The following is a 16,934-nucleotide window of genomic DNA, read 5'->3' on the forward strand; positions in this document are numbered from 1 at the left end:
GTGGGGTATACTGAAGCATGTGTTACAAGAGGCAGTAGAATTTGGCCTGTTAACCCTTTCCAGTAAGAAAAGATCTATTTTATTCCATTCTGTAATATTATTTGCCTTTTTTTTTTTTTTTAAATCCTAGAGAAGCCTAAGGCCCACTTTATTATGAAGTACCTGGCTTGCCATTCCACCATTCGCACCTGAAGGAAAATATATCTTAGTTCTTACAAATTGTTCTCGTTCTGTGTGTGAATTTGGTGCATGAAAGATAAGAGGGTAAAATTGATAATGGATGAAAGTTAATGTAAGCATCTAATACGGTCCTTTTTTGATTAGTTACTTTGAAACAACGAAGTTTCATTAATGGTCTTTTTTAATGAGTTTTCTGTTTTGACATAGGGATGTAATTTTTACTAATGCAGTGGTTCATCCTTTAATATGAATATAAATGTACCCACTTTCACATGCTTAGGTGCACAGTATTAACATTTGCAGCATTAACAATACATCTGCGCACAGTAGGAAGGTAGGTAGGAATCAAAGTGTGAAGGAGAGGAGAGGCCAGGCTAAATACAAGTAGAGTTGAAGTTCTGCTTTGTTAAAACAATCTCACATTCACACTTTATTTCAGATACTGATATTTGCTAATATTAACGAACAGGATTTCCTGGCAAGGTTAGAATAACATGCTTTAAAAACTGAATATTATAAAACACAGGTTTTTGGGGTTTTTTTTACATGCTTACGATTTGACATCATGTTTTTTTACAGAGTTATAAATGTCCTGGGTCATTTGTACATACAGGTTTTCTCTATCATCCAGGAAATACAGGCGATCTTTAATGACTGCTGGATTGAAACTCTCTTCCACTAGTTGTAATTTACGGTACTTAAAAAGTTGTAAGTTCAATGGCACTCTGCAAAACAAAATTACATCTCTACTTATCAATGTCAGCATATAATTGTGGGAATTAGATTCAATTTCCTAGATTTAAAGGGAATCATATTTAACAAAAATCCATACAGCACAGAAGTCAAAGGCTCACTAGCAGAGGTCTAGACTATCTGCATTCATCAGATAATAACTGGAATATGGGGACCAATAATCACTCTGAATGTAAGAAGTCCTGGGGCCACAGAAACATTATTGAAAGGCTTACTTTACTTTTCTATTTAAATGAGGTGGGAACACTAGTTTCCAGCTTCTAGTCAGAGAGAATCAAGGGTTTAATCCAGAAAATAATTTATGTTCTTGGATCAAAAACAACACAATTTTTCTCAGAAAAGAAGAGCAAAAAAACCATGGCAATTGCAGACTAGGCAGGACTCACTGTACTTTACGTGGGATGGCAAGACAAACCACTGCTTTGGCTGGTTGACCGTTTTGTTTGTATAAACCAAAAGCTTAAAGATTGATGAAATGATTAGGTATGCTAGTATCTGTGTTAGTCCTTTTAAATCACTTCAGTGAATACGCAACCTTTCTCAAAGGAGCAATGTTTATTTTAAATAAATAACATGAGAAGTACAGCGAGAGAGACATTATTGCAACATTTTCCTAATTCAAGTTAAACTTTAGGATTTGGCTATTTATTCACTGGTAGGATCAAAATCTAAGGCCTCTCTTGCAAATTTGTGCATGTGTAGATCTTCATTTTGCACAGCACAGCCTGTAGATGGAGTTACACTAAACTGAGAACACAGCTGCGTTACTGTGCTGAAGGAATCCAAAAGGAGATTATTTCCACTAAGATTTTCCTGACTTTCTGTATTAAAATGTGCCAAGTATCCTGTAACTACTCATGCAACTTAGTTTTTTTCAGGCTGAACTGAAACATCTGGGAGCAGTTCTGCTTTCGTATTGGTAAATGACAAGAGCAAGTGAGAGACAAAAGAAGCTTTTTTGAGAATTGTTAGTATAACTAGGAAGACCATAGTCCTCATAGAAAAGACAGAGAACACAATGCAGATGAGCACACAAAAGCTACTTGGAAACACTCGTTTACCTTAATCCTTATAAAACGAGGTCTTGCATAGCTTGGAAGGTGAGCCTTAACATGCCTGTAAGTACTTTCTCCATTAAATTCCCAATTTTCCTTGAGTCAAATACATACCATTCCTGTTTTGCTTTCATAACCTGAAGGAATAATGACAACAAATAACTAGTTCGTATGTAAATTTGAACTTCAGGCTAACCATTTCCCCCCCCCCCCCCCTTTTTTTTTTTAAATTTTCTCCTATAAGTGAACCCATCCTTCTAAGCCAGTTAGAAAACATTCTGACATATTTTCCTGTAGACATCTAAGTGATTAGATTTTCTTAAGCCTTCAGCATGCTAGATGCCAAACTCTTCTGAAAGCCTAGCATCAGAATTATAGATGGCAGACATCCTGAATATCATCCTCCTTTCAAAAGTCCTTGGAAAGACTTTGGAAAATCAGGCCTCAGTACTCTGAGGCAGAAGTCTGCCTGCAGCATTTAACTGTGTGGGTTCATTTACTTTACAATAAATCATGGTAAATATGCTTGTACTTGTGCTGACAAGCTCATGCATGCAGAAAGAGGACAGAAAGGAATAAGACCCAGTTTAACATTGATTATTACCATATGAACAATTAATTAAGCACTGCAAAAATCAAAGGACTTCAGATTTTTTTACTTGTTTATAAACAATACATACAGAGAGCTTCTTCCCTTTTGGTGGCTGAGGGATGGGACAACATTTGTACACAAACCTTTCGGTGTTTCTTCCATTTTATGGGATTACAGGTAATGCAAGAAGAAATATGTAATATTCCTATATGAAACTTTTACATTAGAACCATACTAAAGCTTTCACAGAATTGTGTTCAGGAGGAAGTGAAAACAAAGTAGCATCTAATGCTTAAAGAAAAGTAGAGCACAAGCATATGCTAATTTAAGATTAATTGTTCTTCAGTATCTTTTGAGTCTTTTTTCTGTTTGCCTTTAACACCATGTATTGATCATACCTGGCATTCCAATTTGTTTATTCAAAATCTAGAGTGTTGAATTAATGAGTTTTCAGGTGATGTATACTACCACTCCCTGCTATGTTACTAAAGTACAAATATTTCTGTGCCATGTAAAACAGAAAAAAAACCCAAGCAGAATCCACCCAGTTCTTACACAAATGTGAGAGCCAGTTTGAACAATATTTTTTGTTCCATAAAGTTCTTCCATAATTAGGTATCAATACCTACTCTGTGTGGTTTTACAAGAGCATTAAGACTAACAGCATATCTTCCTGATCTCCTAGAGTGTAATCTGTACATAAAGAACTCTAGACCGTTTATGTTGTTACCTTTCTTTTGAAATATCTTCTAGGGCAGCTATGTGTTTATCCCTACCACAGAGCAGCTGAAAACAAGGGCTATTTAAAGAGAGAGACTTGAATTTTAGATCAATGGGTGTAGCAGAGACATACATGATTAATAAAAAGTGTATTTATTTGAATTAAATTCACTGTTCTAATAGATCATCTTGGTTTATAAACAGCCCTGTTATTCTAGCCTCAGAAACACTGGGCATTTCTATTCTCATGTCCTCTACTTTTAGTAGAGGAAATAGCGAGTGGATCATAACGTTAACAGAACCTCTCACATGTTGAATAAATGGTGTAAGGAGATGGTGGATGTAGGAAGACTGGCGTCTCTAACACACCTTTCAATTCCAAAATACTAAACTGTCATTGATATGATCCATGTTGTGATACACCATAGTCTGGAAGCCTTTCTGGAAAAGTGTGATACCCGTTAATTAATACTGATAGTGATAATAATTAATCTGTTATACCTGTTAATATCTGCTAACTTAGTTAATAGGGGCTTCAAAGTTCCTCCTCTCCCTTAGACCACTCTAAGGGCATACAGCTTGTTATGCCACCTAGTCCAAACCATTTGTGCAATGCAGCACTCGGGATTTCTAACTTACTAACCTTGTTTGTTTGATTTCAGATTGCTATGTTACACTGTAAGAATGGGTTCCCTTTTAACTGTCCATCACAACCCAAATGCAGTGAGGAGCTAGATGGGAGTCCTGTAGGTCTTGGGTAAGTGAGACATATGGATAGGAAGTTATGTTCAAAATACAGGAGACGAGACAGCAGGGTAAAGCTATATGTCCCCTCTTCTGTTTTCCAATACCTCTGGGAATCTGCCTTTAGCAGCAGTGCCTCTCAAATAAATAAAAAAAAAGCTGCCATAAGCACTTGGTTCATGAAAGTTCAAAGATACCACAGATTTTTTGAGGAGTAGAAAAAAGGCAGCTAAACGTGTCCGAACTTCTTGCATTCCTTCAGATTGTTAAAGAAAGGTGAAAAAGGGAGGAATCAATTTCTTAAATGACATTATTGTTCTTCTAGAAATTCAAGTCTGTTTTGTTTGTCCCACTCTACAATAATTGCAGACCTATATTCCTGTAGCAGATACAATGTGTATATCCAATATACTTAATCTCAAATGTTCTTCCATTCTCCTGTTACTATTCTTGTCATACTGTGTTAATATAAGATTTGGCTTTGGGTTTTTAGCTAATTAATATTGCATACATTTAAATGATGGAATGTATTGAATGTAGCTTACGAAAAATGAGCTGAAGTAGGGCTAGCTATACTCTGCAGTTCAGTATATTGACATTTTGTTAACATACTAAGAAATTCTTCTGTTGAAATACTTCCAAGTATTTCACTCATACCTGGAACAGATACTCCATATACAATAACTTCTTGAACGCGGTCAAGCAGTCCTAAAACATCTGCAGCTTCTGTTGTAGAAACGTTTTCCCCTTTCCACCTGGAAAATAAGCAGTCAGTAGTAATGATTTCTGCGTGTGTTACATACAGTGATCTCCAGTTTTAATGTCTGACTTCACGATGCGCTGAGCACTGTTTGGGATCAGAAAGCACTTTTGCACTAGAGCAAGGAACTTGTTATCCAGAGTAGAGAAAAGCATGCCTCAAAATGCAGCAACGCATTCCAGATTATTCAAATCTAAGAAGAATTTAACACACTTAATCATGTTTAAAATGGCTCTAAACTCGTAAACAAAATGCCAAAATGTTACTTCTCTTAGATTCCATCATAGGCTCTATGCTTTCTGAGTTTTAAAAGTATAGTGAGTATGAAACGACAATGTTTTTATTCTGTGAATGTGACTGGTTTCTCACTGTTAAAAATACCATTCATTCATCACATTAAGCTGAACCCTTGTAGGCTCTGTATGCAACTATAAATACAAGTGATAAAATGGTGGAGGTGACTTGAAGTCCTCTCTTTTTCTCGCTGAGGTTAGAGGAATTCCTCTAAGAATTCCATCTAAGATGACAAGAAATCAGTCAGTAAATACTGGATATGAATTCACACTTGAGAATGAGTCAGAATTTTCTCTTGTGACAAGCATATTTAAATAAACAAACTAACCGGAATGTATCTCCTGTTCCATCATGGAAATAAATGAAGTTATCATTGTCAATCACTAAAAGGTCACCACTGTTAAAATATGAATCCCCTTTCCGGAAGACATCTCTTAATTGCTTCTTCTCTGTTTGATGTTTTGCTCCTGTGTAGCCATTAAATGGGGCATATTGGGTGATTTTGCAGATCAGTAGTCCAGGTTTACCTATAAAGAGGAAGAACACTTGTCTAAAAAGCACTGTGTAAATTGCCAAAAAATAACTAATTTTCATTACATCAGTGAAGTTTGCAGATGTTACAGAGTTATTTGAGAATTAAAAAATATTTTCATGCATACTTTTTCTATTGCCAATGGCAAAAAGTTTCAGCTGCTGCTGCAAAACAGAACTGCTTTCTATTTTGCAAATGTTTCTTTAGTGGCATGTTAAGTGCAAAGTCTGAGAAGAATTAAAGAACTCCTGCTGAAAGTCAAGATCTGTACTCAAAAGATGTTAGCATGTCCATTATTAAAACTAGGTAAGTTATTAAAATCTAAGTACACAGATGCTGCATTCCCCACTGTACTTTACCTTTCTGTTAAGCTGTATTACAATAGTATGAGATTTGTTATATATTTTCTAAGCTGTATTTAAAATCCTGGCTTACTCCATGGCAATTCTTAGCATCTCTCCAGATAAAATTGATGCAAAGAGATGTAATTTTAAAAAGTAAATCCCTTTCTGAAGTTCTTAAAGGAGTTTTTACCTTAGGGAACTCTTATGCAGTATCGGTTCTCATCTCGGACTGGTTCATCTTCTCTACGTTGTATTTAATCAATTCATAGTGTAAGATTTTCTAGTGGAAATTTGCAAAATGTATACACATGAATATTCAATCTTTGAAAAATATTTTCAGAATTATACTACATAGTCAGCTTTCTATTTAATAGGAGGCAAATTCATCACATTTCAACTGGATGTACTGAGTCTCAATATTCTTTTGCCTGAACTAGCAAGAAATACCTGTGATATCTAGCATGGGCAGCTATAGACTGTACTTGGGGGGAGAATCTTCTCCCTAAACAAATCCATAACTGAGCCTTGGGTTCTTCCCAACTTGTCATACAAGTGGCCTGGTATATGCCCTTGGCAATATACTAAACTTCACCAAGGACAAAATGCCAGAATTTGTTGTTATTCTTACCTTCTGCAGGCAGTTTACTCTTCCCACTGCACCAACTTTTCCAGTGTAATTAACAAAAGAAATGTTTCCTTCAGTTGATGCATAAAATCCAGCATATTAATACTTCCAAATCTTCAGATAAATTCCCTCCAAACATCAGCCCTTACTCCATTTCCTATGGCAAGTCTGACTTTGTGGTCCTGATCAGTGTTTCTCTAGAAACAAGAAACAGTCATGAATTCACATTTCTGCTGAGTGAAAGCAGAATTTCTACTTCTGGAAAACTCTGAAGGAAACTTTAGTCTAAAAGTATTGACCATATTCTGAAGCAAAATGCATGCAAACATCATTAAAGTTAAGCTTATGGTTTTGATGTGGAAAAAGAAAATAAATTTCTGAGAAGTTAGGCTATATGTCTAAATGTAGTTAGGAGTTAACTTGATTTGGATGAAGACAGGAACAAATAATTCTATGCAGAAACTCAGGCACCATGTTAAACTATTTTGTTTGTAAGCCTTGTGAATATCTGCAGAAGCGTGTAATTTACCCTGAATTCAGCAAAATATTTGCAGGATTTTAAATGGTGTTTGGGTAGAAAGGTAATCCCTTATGCCATTGTAAGAGCAGGATTGAGCCTGCTAAAAATTCTATTACTTCATATCACTTTTAATAGTGCTATTAGATCTTCCTGTTTACACAATAAAGTGATAAACACATAGCAAGGATGGCTGTCCATTTATGCCTTCTCTTAGATGCCTATGTTTGTCCTCAACAAGAGGAAGTACTGTACTGGGTCAGACACTTGTAATTCATAAACTTACCTAACATGCTAATGAGTAACAATGGCCTCAGAGAATTTTCCATCAAGTATGGAAAGGCTTTTTTGTCCCACTATCTGCCTTTTTCTCCAACTGTATATTTTATTTTATAATTTAATAGTACTTTAAGGCATGAAGAGTCTCTTAAAATATATATTGGCTTCTTAACTTGGAATACGTTGCTGGTAGACTAGTCCTACTCTTTCAGCAACAGACTGGAAAGTGTATTTGTGCAGAATAAGTATGTTGGCTCTGTGTCTTTCAGGTAATACAGTGCAGAGGACAATGCAGTAGATGGTAGAAGATGAGCATGGAACACTGGAATTGCAAAATGCTCTTTCAAGGAGCAGTCAAAGAGAGAAATGTGGCCATTAAGACAAATATGAATTGATCTTACAGTGTCATATTCCTGGAAAAAAACAAAAATTGCCACACTAAAATGGCTAAAAGTTTTAAATACTGTAAAACTAATTTTATTTTGGAGTTTAGTCATCTCACTTCTGGATTATTACTGCTTTTCTGTAAAGTAGTCTAGAAATGGATGTCTACATTTAATCTAAAGAAGAAATACATTAATATATAGTCCTGTCTGTGATATTGAGAGGTCTGCCATTGACATGTTAGCATGTCTGCTGAAATTCGGCATAGTGTCTAAACAACTTGCTGTTTGCTTCTTATAAAATCTTTGTTGTAGATGATGCTCTGCAACACCATACACAATACTGTAGTGTCTCATGAGAGAGACTCCAGTTCACTGGGCATTTATACATCTGAGCTTAAAAATCTTATTTTGAAATCATTCACTGAGGACAGAATGCTGCTTGGATCCACATTGTCCCTCATCTTCTGTTGTTCTCAAGTCTGTATTTTCAATCTTTCTTCCTCATTTGCTTAGCCAGATAAAGAATTTTTTTTTTATTTAGCCATTAATTAGTCACAGTTAATGAAAGGAGGAAGGAGGGACTTAGCAATTCACCCTTAAGGTGATTTCTGTAATACTTGGACTGTTCATTTGTTTTGAAATTACTACGTAAGTTAGCTGGTAATAGAATCAGAAAGAAAACTATGACGTGTACCGAGTTCTTTTCTTCTGTGTATTTGTAAAGGAAAGAAATGATAGCATAGATAAAAGTTACCAGCACAATAAGGAAGTTCAATAATCAAATGGCATTAGTTAAGACAGGTGACACCCTACATCAGTGTGGATCTTGCTTATACCGTGAGTTCCTCATGGAAAAGACTGTCTCTTACATCTGCGATAACAGGCTAAGCCCACTTGGCACCATGGCAGTTTAAGTAGTAATTTCCATTCCGTCAAGTTCTTGCATTCTTAAGATGTTAATCCCATCTTTCCGGGAGACTTCTGCACTCATAGTAGCATGCACGTGGGTACATGGGATCAGGTATTATAAACCTTGCTTATGTAAAGGTGTTTTCTCCACTGGTGTTGAATTCTATGTACGGAGTAAAGAAGAATCCTTATATATAAATAATGAAAGCTAGGCTATCTGTGCCTGTCTTAAAATCTGACCTTTGTAGATAAACAGCCACCAATAATGAGTAATCTTTAGAACAGCCTGAAATACTACTCAACTGTATCATTCAGTGGGCTTCAGATTCAGCTATTCGTGTTATTTTTAATTAATGGGTCTCTTTAAGCTAAGTGCTCTGTGTGGCTAACACTACCAAACTCACCCCGTTTGGGAACTAATTTATCCTTGGCTGGCAACTGTACATATCTTTGAGATACCAGTTGAATTCAGGAATTTAGAGAGTGCCTTGTGACTCAGTTATATTTATGCATGTATACATGCTATGAAGAAACACAACTCTCTCAAAAGTAATTAGCTCATTCTTTAAGATTACTTTCCTAAAAAAACATTCTGCATGAAAGAAGAAAAGTTTTTCTTTTTCCCCTGTTTTATTTATACCAGTTGAGTACTGGCTAATTATGAGTACTTGGCCAACTGGAATTTTCCATTAACTGCAGGACTGAGGTGTAACTTATCACCGTCCTTAACTGTATGTTTAAAATGCCCAGTTTCCTTAACTCAGTTTTAATCTCCTCCACTTACACTTTTTGATTAAATCTAATGGCCCAATCCACAGGCCAAGTCTTCTGATTATTGTAAAACCTTATTAGCGGTGTATTTTGGGCTAACAACTCTTGAAGAAATACTACAAAGCATTGCAGAATCTTGCTTAGATACCTCATTCCTGAGGAATCCCACTGATTTCCAGTGAAGATATTTCCAATCTCTGTAACTGACATCAGAATGAAACCTCTGTATATTTCATATTTTGCACACTGACATAAGTTACAAAGAAACTGTGGACCTGATTCTCTGCTCTAGCTTATGGTTATCAAATGGTACTGGGGAGAGTGATTGATACCACCTTTGCTCTTACTAAATTCTCACTGCAGTTCACTAGGTCTACTGCCGTGAAAGCCATTTTAAGCAGACACGTTTTTTGAAATTAAGGATTAACTAATACGATTTCATGGAACTCAGATGGAAAGTGCCTGTGAATAGGTACCCTATGAAGACAGTACATTAAGTGCATCTTCAGACAGGGCACTCTTTAAATAATCACATTAACACTTTCACCTGGGGATCACCTGACTGTCTTGGTGGGGACATCTTAGCTACAAAACTCTCAAAACTCACATTGCCCAAAACACAGGTCCACTGGTTCCTACAGAACTCCTCGTTTTTGGTTTGCAGATGAAGTGCTCGTATAAGGTAAGCATTTTCTCTATCCATTTTAACAGAAAGTTAAATTAATATAGTGCAATTCTTCCACTATTCAAAAGAATGATTAATTCAAGCAGTTTTTCTCCTTAAAAAAACTTACTGTTAGAATGCAATGAGATTACAGACTTCTTTAGGGAAGGTTTTTTGTTGGGCTTCCCCCCCTCCTTATGGCTGGATTTTAAGCATAATGTAGCAAATATTCCCGGTAATGTCATTAGCTAAAAAAACCCAAGAGGCAGTTAATGTTACCTGTGGCACACTGCATAGATACCGAAGCACTTCCCCAATATACTGTATCACAGTTACGTTATATTTTCTGCAGTCATCCCAGAACTGGCTTGCTGAAAACCTGGCACGCAAAACTATAGTTGCACCTGTGTAGAAAGAAGTAAAACAAATTACAGAAGGAACAATGCTTATTGTATTGTAAGACCTTACAGAATTTCTTAGCACAGCATTGTAGAAAGCTTCTAGAATTAGGGCTACATAGTCTTTGGAAGTACCCATATATTGAAATACAATCCATTCTGAATAATCGGTTTAACCTCTATTCATCAGAAGTTAAAGGCTATTATTATGGATGGAACTCTGTACTAATTTATCCTAAAGCTGTCATGTAAGATAGGATATATCCTGTTTGTCCAGGTGATGAAATAAAATTTGTACAGGGTGAGGATCTGTGCACATCATATGATGACAGAGAAACAAGAACGTCTCTTGACTTAGTGGAGCTTCTGGTAACAGGGACATGTTTAACCAAGTATTTCATCTCAGAGTTTGGTAGCTAGGGAAAGGCTTACTGTGTCTGTGCATGAATTCTGCACAGTGACACATTCATTCAGACTAGTCAGGTGCACAGTACCTTTCATGATACGTCCGTGGAACCCAACGAGGAGGGCAGAGCTGTGATAGAGTGGTAGAGCAGTATACACAATATCTTCTGAGGTAACATTGCCAGCATCGAACAAACCACATGCCAGCGTTAATGCGTTCATGGTTAATCACTGCAGCTTTAGGAAGACCTGTTTGCAATCAAAAAAGTGTGTGACTTCACTTGAACAATAAACAGAGTAAGTCCAGGAGGTTTCACAAGGGCTTAAGCAAAGATTTTCTCTCATTCACTGATGCAAGTGGTAGTTCCAGAGTTCAGGGAGGTATGCAGCTCGTGTCTACGCAACACACTGGCGATTAGCCTCAGTGAGGCTATGTCTTCCTACATGTAAATTTTAGGTGATTACCCCCCGTTAAGTGCCTGAATTCTCAATACTATGGTACCTAGGAATCACAAGTACCTAGAGAATGAGGAAGTGGGATTTGGAGAATCTAGCGTGCTGAGCAAAGGGAATGGAAATGCTAAAACGGAGGTTAATCTCAGATCTTGCATCTCCCCTGGAACTGGGTATCTCCTTGCAGCTCCGAATGGTCCTAGATGAAACCGGAATTCATACTACAAAATCTCTTCCTGGTTTCCCATCAGATGCAGTTGAACTGGTTACTTGCTGAAACAGATACTAGAAGACAAAATTATGATAGTGCTTGCCAACTCTGTAAGAACAGAGATGTTAGAGCCCTTAAGGATGAAGGACACCTGAGGTATTTGCCTTCTGCAGCCCAAACAAGATTCAAATTTGTACTTCCACCTTTCCAGGGGAGTTCCTGCCCTAAGAGGCTTGAAGACTGAGCTAGTGTGGAGGCATACCCTGCTGCTCCTGGTGAAGCTATAGGTTTGAGTGCCTTCAGGTGTTGTCTTCATCTTCATCCTTGCAGCCCAGTTTCTGCTGTGGCGAAGTGCTCTTAAAGCTAGATGCTTTTATGTGGAGCAGGTTGCAGCTGCTGTACCAGCTGCAGTTTTGCACAGTGGCCATGACTAGCTGTATTTTGTGCTGCACTCACTATTTTTGGTACTCTGACACCCAAAAAATTAATGGCCAGTGTTTAGAGTTCATGATGCGAAGATACCGAGTATAAGGTGGGTGCCAAGAGCCACACCTAGGCCAGCAGTGTCTCCAGAGGTGAGAGAGAGCATGTGTCTAGTGACTTTACTGGCATAAAACTTGTATGTTTAATTGGCTTTTACTTCAGTCTCTGTCCCCAGATTTAGTGCTTAAAGTCAACCTATATTCTACATGCTTTTGGGGTTTAAATACAGACATCAAATTTTCAGTTTCCTGAGCGGGAATGAATGGGAGTAGGAATTAATGTGAAGGAACAGATTCTTTTTCGTTACTAAAAAATCACAACATCAGGAGGAATGCGTCACCTGATTTTGTGAATTTACATTACCTGTAGTACCAGAAGTATAAATGTACATGGCAGGAGTTTTAAAGGTTATATCTGATCTCCAAGACAATGGAGTAGGCTCATCTGAAGCAGCATCTACTTTATCAAGAAAGCTCTCAACACCTTCAGTAGCAGATGTCTTGCTTAAATAATAAACTTTAACTTTTTCTTTCTTCAAGAATGGCAGTATTTCTTCAACAGATTCCTTCAGCTCTTAAAGAGAAGAAAGTAGTATAAGAAAATTATGTACTATTCTATCTATATACTATCAGTGCATCAACTCTGGCTCAGCAGCTTTCATGTTTAGCTGCTGTTGGAGAAATTAATGGTCAAGTGACTTCAGAATCCAGCAAAAAGGACTGAAGAGGAACAGTGTCTCCCCACACAACATTATATGATTTGATCTGATTTTTTGCAGCAGGAACAGAATTGCAGAGGAAGATTCCGAGCAAACTTCCCCCTGCCTGCAGACCCTGTGGGACTCTGAGGAAGTGTACACCTGGCATCACCAGCTCCGTGTTGTTACCTTCCCTCCCCACCATGGGGAAACGTCTCACCTGACAAGTGCCCACACAAAGTTAGGTGCTGCTTAAATCACCACTATGTTTTATGCATAAAGATAACATAATCTGTCTCAAGTCTCGACAGAAATGGAAGAAAAACTGAATATCAGGCTGAAGAGTGACTTGGTAAGCCGTGGTGCTACTGAAGCGTGAAGTCCTAGATAGTTAACGTTCTGTCTCTCCCTGTGCCTGTCTCTTACACATGTCTTGATTAATCCCAGTTCTCCTCATACTCCCTGTGGTATCTCCAACCAACAAGAGCGCGTGATTAATGTGCAACGAGTAGGCTCACTCCCTGCATGATCAAATCCTGTCTGCCTTTCTCTTAGTGAAGCAGTAATGCCGGTCTCTCTCCACTAGCCACTGCCAGTTTCAACCAAACTGGAAAGAATGTAGCTGTCCGAGACTTACTCCCTTAGGAAACTGGATAATGGAATGAACTGAAGAGGACCAGACAGCTGGTCCAATTGTATATACCTTGTTTCTACAGGAATCCAGACTAAAAGCCTTCCAAGTCACAGGCACTTTTACTTGAATAGACAAACCACAAGATTTAAAATTAATCCTCATTTCCAATTTCACTGAAACATCATAATACAAAATTGTCCATAACATGTAATTTATTTTTCACCACCTGTCATTTATTTCAAAGCAAAGAATAAATTAACTATTATTAAATCAACAAATCTGTGAGGCAATTTGATACTGAAAACTGAATTTGTTACTGGAAATCCTATCTCCACACTAATTGACTAGATAAAGCCAAGATCCACATCAAAAGTTTGTCTCGACTGCACAAAAGTAGTAACTTTAATAAAAGCATTACCTTTTTCAAGTCTGGCAGACTCTGGAATTCCTCTTCAAACAATTCTGTATTTCTGCTGTAACTTTAGTCCAAAAAACATCCTGGGATTACCATGGGTGCCCTTTAGCCACCAAGCTACTCATGAAAAGCCAGTGAAGGCTTCTCCTAGTTAACAGGTAAGGAAACCTCAAAACAATAGCACAGCCTAGCCTCCGTTCCACCTATGCTTTCCAGCACTGCACAGCTGCTGGGCTACACAAAGAGTAAAGCTCGGTGGGAGAATGTCATGACCCAATAAGAATGGGAACAGTGTTGGTTAGATTTCAGAGGGGAAGGTAAAGTCCGTGATCAACAATTTATGTCAGGCTTGTGAACTCCACCTTACTCCTCTTACTTTTACCCATTTTCTTTGTCTTACAGTTGTGAGTAAATAACTGTAGGTCTCGAAGTTGTTCATCCAAGTAAAAATTTTAGTTGTAGAGTCAGATTAACAGAATTTACAAGCACTGCTAGAATACAACGAACTATGGTTAGAACAATCCTAATGGCTTTATGTGAATACAATAATAACATAGCATCCATTCTGTTTCATATTTTAGCCCTTGCAGTGAAAGTGTCCTTGGCTGTGCAGGATTCACTGCGCTAATGAATTGCTTCACCTGCCCCTGACCAGGACACAGCTTTATGAAGACAGGGTTACCTATATGCAGCCAACTGTGCATTCAAAATCAGCGTTTTGCTACTTGGTTGCTTCAGTGTAATCTGCAACCTGGCAGCCTGGATGCAGACTGCTAGTAGTAACCCTGTCTCACAGGGTTTGTTTGCAACAGAGGGCAGTTCTGCTCCTTAGACACCATCAGGCATGAAGGAGATAAAATAAGGCCTTTTATGCAAGTATCTAATGAGCTGGCACCTTAGGGATAAATAACCCCCAATAAACTGTCACTGAGATAAATAACCCTCCAATAAACTTTGACATCTGTATTTTATTGTAAGTATAAGTAACGTCAATGATATATATAAACTATATTAATGAATTCAGCATATTTATTTCCAGAAACTTATCTGTGCAAGCACACAGAATCTTATGTGATGGTCAGTTCTGATGAGACAATGTTTATCTTCTGCATGGAGTAGCAAGATACTAAAGGATGAAACTTAAAAAGGACAGAGAGAATCAAGGTCCAGCAGAAAAGACCTAGCTAGACTTCTTTCTTCCTGATGTCTAGTAATCACTAGTGGAGTCAAGCATGTAGTAAATTTTTATGAATAAGGCTCAAATTTATTTTTTTTTCTTCGCAGCTGAGGGCTTTTTTAGAAAATGTGAGGCAACTATGTTATAGAAGGAGGAAAAAACACATTTCCTATCCTACATAATAGCTTTTCCCACATGACGCTAATTCAAATACTGATGAATTTTGAAAGTTCAGGGATTGCACAGAATTTATTCTCAGCGAGGCTAATATTTATCACAAAAGGAGAAATTTTCATTTGGACTCCTGAAATTTTGAGGCACATAAAATACTCCAGTTACATACAATAGATTAATGCGTTCAGCTATCAAAGCTGAAACGGGAGTAGATATTCATGTAGAAGTTGTTAGCTCTAGGCAGATGAAGAGCATTCCTGACTTCCCATATAGTCAGTCATTTATACTGTCTGTATGCAAATAACTATATAAAAGACCAGGCATCAAATAGGGTCTCTGCCCTGTAAGGGACAGAATGCAGCTCTCCATTGAAAACATACCAGTACGTCCAAGTGTCTTCCACAAAAATAACCATGGGTTGTCTGCATGAGTCCGTGCCTTTTTCTTTACACTGAAACCCGACAACGGCTTGTCTATGGGAGGCAACCACCTTCCCGTCTCCCAGCTGCTGTCCAGCTGCAGCAAGAGGATTCTTCTGCGCTACCTGGTTTGTTTCCGATGTGGCCATCTGTGTGAACACAACTGGGAATCGACCCCCTTGTGCACGGCTGAGGGCTGGTTCATTTCTGGGGCTTCGGTACCCTTATCAAACGCCTAACGAGGTATCCGAGCTCAGCGCCCACCTCTTGTAGGTCAGCCGAAAATAAAAACGCGATGCAAAGTACCCGGAAACCTTGTCCTCTCACCAGGTCTGCAGCAGCTCCGCAGGCCCCAGCCCCAGCCGGCGCTGGGCAGCCCCCTCCGCGGCAGCCCGCCCGGGGGGCCCGACGTGCCGCCCCCGCCCGCCGCCCAGCAGCTCCTCCCGGCGGGGGGCGGCCGAGGGGGACCCCGCCGCTCCGCTCCGCTGCGCGCCCCGCGGCCGGGGCTCCCCTCACCTGGGGCCGCCAGCAGCACGGTGGCCACGCTGCTCTGGAAGCAGCGCAGCAGGGCGCCGGCCCTGACGCCGCGGTTGAGGCAAGCCACGGCGCAGCCCTGCCACAGCCAGACGTAGGCGGGCCGGTTGCCCATGAGCAGCGCCGGGCAGCCGCCCGCCCGCAGCCCCGCGGCCCGGCGCAGCGCCCGCGCCGCCTGGCTGCTCCGCCGCTCCACCTGCGCGTAGGTGCACGCCTCGTCGCCGAAGAGCAGCAGCGGCTTGTGCGGCGCCCGCCGCGCCAGCACGTCCAGGAGGGTGCGCGACCGGCTCTGCGCGCCCTGCCCGCCACCCGCCCATCGCGAGGGCGAAGCGAAGGTCCTGGAAGAAGGAGGGGCAGGCGCGGCGCAGCAGCAGCGGCAGGAGCAGCAGCCCCGCCAGCGCGGGGCACAGCGCGGGGCACAGCGCGGGGCACAGCGCGGGGCACAGCGCGGGGCACAGCGCGGGGCACAGCGCGGGGCACAGCAGGGCCAGCATCCCGCCGGCCCGCCCCGGCCCTTCCCGCGCCCGCCGCGCGCTCGGGCACCGCCGCTGGGCGGGACGGCGCTGAGGGCCGCGCGCGCCCGCCTCCTCACGGCCCCGCGGCGGCCGTTGGCGCCCGCCCCGTCAGCGCTCCCCGAGCGGTGTCCGACCCCGCCTGAGGAGCGGGGCTGCTGGGTGGGCGCCGTCGGGAGTGGAGGCGCTGCGGGTGGCGCACCGAGGTGGCGGAGCCGCAGCGTGAAGGGTGCTGCGGGCTCGCTCCCTGCCTGCGTGCGGTGCGGGAAGCTGGGCCCGCGTGCGGCGGGGGGGACG

The 16,934-nt window shown here is 40.4% G+C and overlaps 1 protein-coding gene across 1 annotated transcript; it reads right to left on the reverse strand.

Moving 5' to 3' along the window:
- Positions 1 to 233: 233 nt before the first annotated feature.
- On the reverse strand, positions 234 to 16,619 carry SLC27A2 (solute carrier family 27 member 2). Its single transcript, XM_055794087.1, is given in 15 exon segments — positions 234 to 887; positions 889 to 905; positions 1,995 to 2,125; positions 4,702 to 4,799; positions 5,427 to 5,625; positions 6,165 to 6,215; positions 6,218 to 6,254; positions 6,603 to 6,691; positions 6,694 to 6,796; positions 10,405 to 10,529; positions 11,018 to 11,129; positions 11,131 to 11,177; positions 12,439 to 12,648; positions 16,108 to 16,424; positions 16,426 to 16,619. Coding segments are annotated over 15 exon segments (1,887 nt in total). The 3' UTR covers positions 234 to 730.
- Positions 16,620 to 16,934: the final 315 nt, after the last annotated feature.

This window comes from Falco peregrinus, chromosome 1, assembly GCF_023634155.1.
Source record: "Falco peregrinus isolate bFalPer1 chromosome 1, bFalPer1.pri, whole genome shotgun sequence".
Classification (NCBI taxonomy): Eukaryota; Metazoa; Chordata; class Aves; order Falconiformes; family Falconidae; genus Falco; species Falco peregrinus.